General features: G+C 50.3%; 1 protein-coding gene across 1 annotated transcript in view; it reads left to right on the top strand.

Moving 5' to 3' along the window:
• The first annotated feature begins 168 nt into the window (after positions 1-168).
• Positions 169-10662, top strand: part of GLT1D1 (glycosyltransferase 1 domain containing 1) — an 81537-nt gene continuing 71043 nt past the window's right edge. The window contains exons 1-2 of the mRNA XM_021698543.2: positions 169-456; positions 847-1037. Coding sequence (XP_021554218.1) covers positions 1006-1037 — 32 coding nt within the window. The 5' untranslated portion in view covers positions 169-456; positions 847-1005. The remainder of the gene's footprint in view (positions 457-846; positions 1038-10662) is intronic.

A 10662-nucleotide genomic window follows, 5' to 3' on the forward strand; every position in this document is an offset into this window, starting at 1 on the left:
CTCACGAGACGCGCCCGTCTGCGCCTCGGCCCGCCCCCGCGGCGTCCCTATTGGCTGCCGCCGCCGCCGCCCTTCTCGCGAGACCTGCCCGCCATGCCTCGGCCCGCCCGCCCGGTGCCCCCATTGGCCGCAGGGGCCGGGACTTCCGGTTCTGGCCGGAAGCCCGGCCGGGGGATGGGCCCCGCTTCCGCCGTGAGTGGTGCGCTGGGGGCTCGGCGTTCCCACCCGCACTATTTAAAGCGGAATGGTGCCTGGCACTCCCAAGCGTCAAGCCCCCGGCCACGGAAACGTAGGCCCTTGTTGGCCCCGGACTCTGCCCGCTCTCCAGGCTGATTTGCGAAGCTGGCGCCTGCCCCGGGCTCCTTGGCGCCCCGGGACGGGGTTTGTCTGCAGGCGCACGGCTGACTTCGGGGGCTGATGGTTCTGTGTTGTGCGCTGCCCTGTGCGCGGTGGACGGTGAGCGGCACCCCTGGCCTCCGCCGAGCGCCGGGTGCCGGTTCCACGCCCGCTCGCCGGGCTGGCAGCCACGCTGTCGGCAGGCATTCCCAGTGGTCCCCACGAAGGACCGCTGTCCCAGAAGCCAGGCTCAGAGCCTGTGTCCTTGTCACACGGATGGCTTCCCGCTTCCCTTCAACCCTCAGGTGTCCACTCCCTGTAAGCGTTTCGCGACCGTCCCGTCTAAAGTGGGTCGCGCCCCCATCCCAGTGCCCTGTCGCAGTGTCTCCGTGGCACCTGCTGCGGGTTTTGTGTCTTCCTTCGCCCCTTTCCCCGGCGTGTACTGGTCCCCACAGGTCCTAGCTCCGCAGGGGCAGGGTTCTAATGTGTCTTCTTCCTCACCGCGCCCAGAGCACCTGCAACAGTGACCGGCACATGGGGGAGTGGAACAGTGTCCCTAAGAACTGGCCCGAGCGTAGCTTCCGACGTGGGACCCACGGCTGAATGATGGGAGTAGCGCGGGACCGGTGCTTCTAACTTCCTCTGTCTTCAAGGCCAGCTGAGAGAAGCATGCAGCCGTTACCTGGGCAGTGGGCTTGCAGGTAGGTCACCTGGATAAGACGTCCTCCCTTGAAGTAGCATGTATTCACTTCTTTATGTTCCTAAGTGAGTGACCCCTAGACTGATGCCCCCAGCAGGCAGTAAATACTTAATATTTAAAGAGGGAATCATCGAACGCCAGTGTAGGACCTTCACACCCAGTCCATTGATGCCAGTCATCCCCAGCCCTTAGCTCAAATGTCACATTTCTGTTCCTCCCAGAACAGGGCGGATCCCTTTTCATATGTCATTAGGGTACCCTATTCGATTTCTTCACAACACCGTATTAATTAATGATTATGTATTTTGTGAAATGATTTAATATCTGTCTTCCAACCTGGGAGGGCTGTGATTTTGTTTGTCTGTTACTGTATTCCAAGAAACTAGCACAACCCCCGCCAATGATAAATACATGTGGGAAGGAATGAGTGAGTATTTGTTGATTTTTAAATGGTGCCAAAAGAGCATTTTATGTTCTTTTCTTTTCTTTTTTTTTTTTTTTTGAGACTCCCCTGATGTTCTAAAGTGTACATTAGTATCCTAATTTAACTGAAGGGCAAGGCACTTAAGATTTCTGTCCAGGATCACACACGTAGTAGGCAGTAGAGCTCAGTCTTAAATAAAGGGTTTTTACTCAATTCCTAGTACAATGCAGTGCTTTTTCCACATTCTGGCTGGAACATGAGACAGATCCTCCAAGTATTTGTTAAAAGACTGATAAAACTGACACTCTCTGGCAAAGTGCAGAGTAAATATGGGGGTAAAAGTGAAGCCATTTGACTTGGTTCATGTGATGATTTAGTGTGAAGCTCTGTCTAATGCAGATGTGCCATCTTGGATGCCGCAGACTAACTCAGTTGGATTATCTCAGCTGAGAAGTGTAGAGCTAAGTGAATAAAGTGGGTGTGGCAGTTACGGAGGTCAGGATGTACCCTGAGGCACTATGAGCAGTTCCTGGTCCTGGGGAAGAAGCTGGGTGTACCCTGCGGTCTCTGACACCATGAAGTTGCAAAAACAGTCCAGCAGGAAGAAATGGTTTGGTTTGTTTGCAGTGTTTTGTAAAAACCACTCTGAGAATGTGGCACGGTATCCCTGGCCAGGTCTGGGCCTGAGCCTTAGGAAGGTCTCGCAGCTTCTCCTTTGGTGCCTTGGAAGCCCTGAACCACCATGGAAGAAGTCCAGGCACCTTGCCAGAGAGACCACGTGTCGAAGAAGAGTCTGCAACTGTTGAGAGGAGGTCCCCATCATCCCAGCCGACCTGCGGGCCCAAGGAAGCCACTCAAGGCACCAACAGCAAGACCAGCAGAAACTGCCCAGCTGAGCCTCAGCCCAGTTGGCAGAATTGTGAACAAATGAATACTTGTTATTTTGAACCCCTAAGTTCAGGGCAGGATTGTTAGGAAGCATCGGATGATGAAAACACACCTGTCTTCTCCCATGGCCATAATATGCTGACACCAGGTAGCAGTCACTGTCTGATGTGGGGCATACACTTTCCAGCTTACTTAAGGCCCGCTCACTCTCTGTTGTCTTATTTTCTTACCGCAGAGAATTCTTCTCTCTTTGCACTGTCTGGTGCACTAGCCGGTAGCCACGTGTGGCAGTTTGAACTTAAATTACTACAAGTTTAATAAAATGAAAAGTTCTGTGCCTCAGTCACACCAGCCACATTTCAGGTGCCCAAGAGCCTCCTGCGACTGGTGGTTACCCCGGTGGACAGCGCAGTATAGATCATCCCACCTTTGCAGAAAGTTCCGTCCGACAGCGCTGCCTTATACGAACGTGCAGTGTGCACCCTCCTGTGCTTCCAAACAGGATTCCATTCGGCTGTCTGCTCTCAATTTGTGCTGCCCCCCTCCCCCTTGCTCCCCACCAGCTACCCATGCAGCTCAGGAAAAGCTAACTTCATCTTTGTTTCTGGATCTGACTATTCAGAACCAAAGCTGGTCTCTCCTGCCTCTTCACAGTGACTGGTGTGGAAACCCAGACTGTAACCATTCAAGACAGGACATTCCCCCAGGGCCCAGCAGAGCACAAATGACATGAATTGGCCCAGTCAGCCAAAAGAAAGGACTCTTGTTCCATGACTGTAACGGAGACACACTCTTCCAAACTGGGCATGAATTCGGGAGCCGGGAGCCCTCACTGCTGCTGGCAACTGCCTCACAATCATGAGCCGAGCCAGCTCAGGACGTGGATGGCACGTGGAGAATCAGGGAGAAGTCAGATAGTAAAGATCATAAAGCTTACACTGTTCAGGCCACTGTGTTGGGTTTTCTGTTACTTGTAGCCCAAAGCCACCTGTCATGGCAAGCAGGAAAATAAAAGAATAAGAGAGGGCAGCCTGATTTTTTCCTCGCACTTGGTCCAGTTTGCTCGTAGAGTTTCTGCCTGGCCCATATAATCAGTGTGTTTTTAGCCCCTGTGCTAGGCCCCAACGATGATAGCGCTAAAGAGCTGATGTAAGTTGACTCTCACCACTTTATGGTGTAAACTTGGAATATGCCCCTGTTCCTGAAAGTAATCGTGGGAGTCTCTCCTTTGCACCTCAAATAAATAAGTACATGACCTAACTCACACAGCTGGCATGTGGGCAAAAGGTAACATGGTCTTACAAAGTGTAGTTTTGTGAGCAGTCCCTTCACCTCAAGGGCTCTCTGGGAAACAGGACCTTACTGCAAGGTCGCTTGCGGTGTGGACTGGAAGGCACCGTTTGCTCTGATGCAGGACCTTTCCTTCTCCGTCACTACCCTGTCCCCTGTCCCTGCTCAGTGCAGAGCACAGAGGAGATGCTATCTGATGGAGTGAATTCAGAAACCAGTGGGGACCGAGGACATTTCAGGGGCCGTCGACTTTTTCGCGGTGTTCCTGCTTCTCATGTCACATCTGCGTGGCTCATCCTGTGCCACCATACAGCTCTATCTGCTGGCTCATAGTTTCTGCTTTCTCAAAACGTGGGTCTACAGGTGGCCATCCTGGACGTCCTGTGCCTTCTGTACATCACTAACCAGCCCTTCTCCACCTGTCATCACTGCTCAGTGTCAGTACGCATGGCCGATGCTTCTGCTGTCCTGCTTCCCCAGTTGCATCCCAGGGACCACGACAGGCCCAGCGCGTCTCTGCGCCAGGCCACGGTGTGACGCATCAGCTGCATTAAAGTCAGGCCATCCGTCCATCTCTTGACTCTCCTCGGGTACAAAGTTGTTGTAAGTTCTGGTTATTTCTGGGAGTCCCTGTTGTCACAGTTCTGTCTGGCTGCAAAGCATGTAGGTAAAAGCAGAAAATATGAGAAGTAAAAACAGAGTCAACCTGTGGGATGGAGTCAGGCCTTATTTTCTTGAGCCCAAAACAAAGTCACACTAACCTGCTGTTGTGAGAATTAATTCAGCTTTCAGAATGACTTGTGTTTTATTTTTACAGGGGAGATGAGAGTGTGTGGCCAGGAAGATGGGTTTTGGTTTGACTTTTTTCAAACACTCGTTTTCTTCGACCCTTGTGAGCAGCAACCTCTACTTCTTGGGTTCCTTTTCTCCTGTGCTTTAAATCGCCATGAGACATCTGCAACAGGCAGGCATTAACCGACAGAAAGGGGGAGGGAGGAGAGAGAAAAGGAACTTCTGCTTCCTTCCTTTTGAAGAAGTGCAAGACATGGGGCCGCACCTGCCCATTCTCTTTCGATTCCCACTCTTACAGTTCCTTGTAAATATCTCCATTCCTATCGCTGTGGTAAAACAGCCAGCGGCCACAGCATGTTCGTGTTTTAGATTGGGCCTTACAGAAGAGGTCCGTGGAGATGAACACGAAGGACGAGCACTGAAGCATGTGTGTGAAATGATTCAGCTTGTGGTTCTAAGGGCATGTCCAACACATGGAGAAAAGAAGGGATTATTCAGTGAATTCTGTTGGGGTGAGCGACTATACACAGGGGAAAAACAGGCTTCACATTTCAGACCAGCATAAATTCCAGCATAAATTTTCTATCAAAAGCATTACATGAAACTATTGGCAAACAGAAAATCTCAGGGCAGGGAACGCTTTCCTAAGCCTAACACCAAGGCCATAAGCCATTACAGAAAACATTAATTGTTTTGGTTACATAAAAACTTAAAACTTATTTGCATAAAAAAGGATAAGTGCAGTTGGCAGCAAACAAACTTTAAAAATACTTGAAATACGTATGACAAAGTTAATGTCTTTATTTTATAAGTTCTTGGAATCTTACGGGATTTCTTGGGTAAATATCCAATATATAAAACTGGCAAAGTGAATGTTCGGGCATCGTAGAAGAGAGCGGTCCTCTGGTGCTGCTCAGCATCTCTTCTGCTAGGGGCACCTCGCTTTTCAGCTCCTGGGGTGGTGCAGGCAGGACTGGCTGTCCCCTAGGCTAGCTGTGATCATGGTCATGTGATCTAAGCCCATCCAATGTCAGGATTCCATCTGTTGAGCTACAGTGATTGGCTCAAAGACGGACCCCATTTTGGTCTAATCAGAGCTGATCCCTTGACTTATTCTGGAGGACCAGGAATGAACTGTTCCTTCTGCTCGATTTGTAATTCTAAAGATAATAAGCCTAGAGTTGCCAGGGGCCATCTTGTAAAACTTAGGAATGAAACAACAGAAAAGAGTAGGGATGAAGAGAGAAAGACCTTGTTTGAAAAAGACATGTTCCAGGTCCAGGTTCTGCCTGTCACCTAAAGTAGCTTTTTTCCTGGACATTTCAGTTGTGAGCCCGTGACTTCCCTTTCTGATTAAGCAATTGTGACTTTCAGTCCCTTGCAGTTGGAAAAGTTCCAGCTAATAGAAGCAATACATACACATGCACACACACACACGGGAAGAAAATGCCCTTCAAGGGGAAAAAAAGAAGTCAAGTTACACCAGTAATTTAAAAATGCAGAAAGAGGGGACATGTCACTTGAGCTGAAAAATAGTCAGTGTTGGCAATTGTTGGGCAGTCAAGTGAGGGTACTCATAAATGGTCAATGGAGAGGTAAATTTGGTACAACGTGTCTAGAGGGCAGTTGACTTTATATCAAAACCATGTTTGCCTACACTCTGAATGTGCAGTACCACTGCTAGGAATTTAAAAATGCATGCAGAGACGGAGCTGTAAAATGTTCATCACAGTGTTGCTTCAAATAGCAAAAAAAAAAAGGAAACAGCAAGGCACTGATTAAATTATAGTCATGGGTACACTGGGATACTATGTAGTCAATTCAAATGATGCAGGATTCTGAGGTGGAACACATTCAAGATCTACTGTGTTGGTTTTCTATTGTTACAAAACAAGTTACCACAACTCTGTGGCGGCTCAGGCAACACCCGGGTCAGCTCACAGCTGTGGGAGCCACCGGCTGGGCATGCTGGCTGGTTCCCGGCTCGGGGCCTCGAGCGGAAGTGAAGGTGTGGGCTGGGCTGAGGTCTCATCTGGAGCTCTTTGCCTGGGATCGCGGCTGAATGTAGTCCTGTGAGGTGGGGAGGAGAGGCCCACTTCCTGCTGGCTCTCAGCTGGGGGCTCCTTGCAGCCCTGAGCCCATCCGCGCTCTGTGCACCTGGCCACCTTTGGCCCCAGTGCCAGCCGCAGAGACTCCAGAGAATCCCTCACACCGGCGTTTTGGAGACATCAGGAAATGCCCAGCGCCGTTCAGTGACTGGGTGAGACTCACCCTGTACGACCTCCCTATTCTAAGGGTGACTAATTTGGAAATTTAATCTACAGATTCTCTTCACCTCATCACCTGGATGGGCATTTGATTGAATAACTGGAAGAAGGCATAAATCAGGAGGCTGGAAATCTTAGGGCCTTGTTAGAATGTTGCCTGCCATGGGGCAACCCTGTCGGGACCCCTCTCCTGAGAGCTTTTTCTGTATCCTTGCTTAATAAACTTCTGTCGCTTTACTCACTAAAAAAGGGGGGGAAATTGCCTGCCACGATTATTAAGTTTAAAAAAAAAAGCAAATAACAAAAAACCCATATAAACCATTTTTGCTTTTTGTAATGAAATAACAAACACAAAGCAAGCAATAGGAGTCGTCACCAACAACAGGGTGCTGTGTCCCTGGGTCTGTAGGGCAGGGCTGAAGGGACTGTAGAGTCAGCACGGTCCGCGCCACTTTGGGAGACGTGTACCTTCTCGAATCTCCCGTTTCTCCTGTAAAGTGCTGAGGACAGTAGTACTTGCCCCCTGGGGTTGGGGGGAGGACTGAGGGAGGGATACTGGAGAGTGCTCAGGGCACTGCCAGCTGTGTGATGGGCACCTTGATTTGTTCATTGAGTCTGGAAAAACTTGAGACCAAAGTATTCATAGTGGTTATCTTAGGGCGGTGGGGTTCTGTGTGATGTTACCTGGGTGTGTTAATCATATGTGAGTGTGTAATATAAATGAAAAAGGGGCGCCTGGGTGGCTCAGTCGGTTAAGTGTCCAACTCTGGATTTCGGTTCAGGTCATGATCTCAGGTCATGAGACAGACCCCTGCATCAGGCTCTGCACTCAGTGGGGAGTTGCCTTGAGATTCTCTCTCTTTCTGCCCCTCCCACTGCTCACATGCTCATGCTCCCTCTCTCTCTCTCTCAAGTTAAATCTTAAAAAAAAAATAGTAAATGAAAAGTTTAAAAGAATAAACACGGGTCAGTGCTTACAACAGGGTGTTGTTAGCAGCAGTTAACCTCTGATGCGCAGTGATGGGACCTCCGTCTCCCGCATCGTGAGAACCGTGAAGCCCTAGAGCTGCAGCAGAGCTCTCAGACGTCCTGCCCCAGTTGGCAATGAGGAGAAGCTTTGGGATGAGCGTCCTTGCGCTGCAGAGCTAAGAACGCAGTACACCCCACCTTCAGCACAGCGATGGGAAGAAAGGCCCACTTTTTTGCCAAAAGCTCAAAGGGAAAATCGTTCAGTTCTGGTTGACTTCCCCATGTTCCTTAAGCAAGACTGGAAGAAACTAGTTACTTTAGACCAACAGCTTGCCTTTGTATTTGGTCACATTCAAGTGCTGTCCGTGAAAGACAGGAAGAGAGAGCATAACAGTTCTGCCTGCGCCTTCTGTATTTAGGAAGATCTCTCTCCCTCTCTGTCTCCCCCCCCCCACCCCCCGCTCACACACATACACACACATCCCATAGTTGTAGTTCTCAGTATGGTGGGGAAGAATGATCCTACAGAGATTGGAATCTGCTAGAAAAAGAGAAGGAGAGTGCCCCACTTGTTAATGTCATGAAGGAAAAAAAAAGAAAAAGAAAAAAAAGATGTGCTGATTTTTATCATGAGCCATTTCTAAAGTCAATATGCCCACGGTGCTCTCCCCTGAAATGCTATCACTTTTATACAGGGTAGATAATAAACTTTCATTTTCCTTGGTGCCATGAACTAGAGAAATAGTCTGAGTGAACACTATGATGACAGAAAAAAACAGATTTTGCTTTACATCTATTTTAAGACCCTTATATTAGAAGCATCTGGAGAAATCTTATGAGAGGCTTACAACCTTTTCTGTTCTAGCTGCGCCCCCCCCCCAGTAATTATTTCTATATTATCCCATAATAACACATTTTTTGTCTTTGTACCCTTTTCTATTATCTACTTGGGAGAATCATAAAAGACTTCAAAATGAACTAATTAGCTATGATACTGTGTAGTCTTTCTCGTCTTATAAATGGGTAAGCTGAAGCAATGAATGAATAAAGTAATGGGCCCTCAAAGATCTGTCAGAACCTCTTACTTTACAGGCGTATTTCAGAAAAATCCAATAAAAGTGAATTTCAGCCTAGGAAATCCTATTGCAGCACTGACTTCCATTAAAAAAATCAGGAATGCATTATCATAGGAATAAAATTTCACAGCAGTGCACAGTCAGTGATTTCATTTAATTCAGCAAACATGTACCAAGTGCCTTCTCCACCCACAACATGGTCCCAGGCAAGTGGAAGTTGGAGCATGAGTGCGCTCAGACCCCTGGAGACGAAGGGGCTGGCTGCTGATTGTTATGCAGACTGGGACCAGTATAGGGGAAGGGACAAAGAGCCATGGGGGTAGACGTGGGGAATAAATAGTCCCTTGTGCAGGAGTCAGGGCCTTCATACACACAGTCATTTTTTTTTTAAGATTTTATTTATTTATTTGACAGAGAGAGTGAGAGAGGGAACACAAACAGGGGGAGTGGGAGAGGGAGAAGCAGGCCTCCCGCAGAGCGGGGAACCTGATGCAGGGCTCGATCCCAGGGCCCTGGGACCATGACCCGAGCCGAAGGCAGATGCTTAACCGACTGAGCCACCCAGGCGCCCCCACACAGTCATTTTTGAAATGGGCCAGTTAGTGGGTCAAGTGGTTGCCCCGAAAAAGATATGTCCACATCCAGGTCCTTAGAACCTGTGTTCTCTCTTAGTGACCATTTGATGCAGGGCGACAGTGCGCCCAGCTAACAGACTGTACTTCCCGGCTGCCGTGGATGGAAGATGTGGTCCTGTACTCTGTAAGACAAAGGCCTCGGCCGTGTGACTCTCCAGGAGGAGCGCCTAAATGCACCATGTTGGGTGCACCCTTGTGCCCACCCTCCCCGCTGCCTGGAGCCTGACTGATGGGCCGGGCTGCGGCCGTCATGCCGCACTTTACAGCCCTGTTGAGAACAGAGGCTGGACCCTGGGATGCTGGACTTAGAAGCCTGGGTCCCTGGTGACGGTGGAGCCACGAAATACACTTGAGTTTCTTCACATTCAGGTGGAGATCATGAAGGAATTGAAGCGAGCCTCCACCACTGTGGTGCGCTGAAGAGCTCAGTTCCCCTGTGTCAGATTGAACCAGGCGGCTCGACAGGTGGGACTCCAAGGCCTGGGTGCTGGCCTACAGAAGCCAGGACAGGGCGCTGTCAGTGCCTCAGGGTTTGGGTTCCGAAATTGAAACTCAGAACAACCAATCGCAAATAGCCAGCCAGGCTTTCAGCTGGAGCCAATTAACATACTTCCTTTGCTTCAGCATTTTCCCTGCGAAAGTCTCTCCTGGAGCTCCTGCCCCTCCCCCACCAACCATTTCCAGTTCAGTAGTGCTCCATGGAGTCAACTTTGGCTCAAATAAACTGAAAAAAAAATCTTACTATGCCTCAGTTTACCTTTTAACACATCTAAAGGGGACAGACAGCTCCTTCTTAGATCTAGTGGGTGGTGGGAATGGTTTAAGATCGCCGCATCTCTGATTTTTCAAGCCATCCCAGAGACCCTGGTCCTGATACCCCTGGGGCAGACTGACCACCCTGGTGCCAGTGAGGCCGTCCATGGTTCCTGAGGGAGGGCATCTGCAGTCACCGCTGCTGCCGGTCCCTGTGGGAGGGGACCCAAAATCACCGCTGGTGCCAGTCCCCGAGGGAGCAGACCTACGGTGCACCCGTGATCTCTTCTGGTTCCCCTGGGAGGGACCCGAGGAACCCCTGGTGCTGGTCCCGCGGGAGCGGTCCTTGTACAAATGGCCCCGCGAACCCCGGGGCCCCGGTCCCCGTGGGAGCGGCCTCGCGCTACCCCCTCCCCCCCGGCTTCCCGCGCGCCGGGAACCCAGTGCCAGAAGCGGCGAGCGCGGGCGCGGCCTCCGGAGCGGCGGGCGGGACCGACCCAGCGCCACCGCTCGCCGCCCGGGCGCCCGCCCG

This window comes from Neomonachus schauinslandi, chromosome 14 (assembly GCF_002201575.2).
Source record: "Neomonachus schauinslandi chromosome 14, ASM220157v2, whole genome shotgun sequence".
Classification (NCBI taxonomy): Eukaryota; Metazoa; Chordata; class Mammalia; order Carnivora; family Phocidae; genus Neomonachus; species Neomonachus schauinslandi.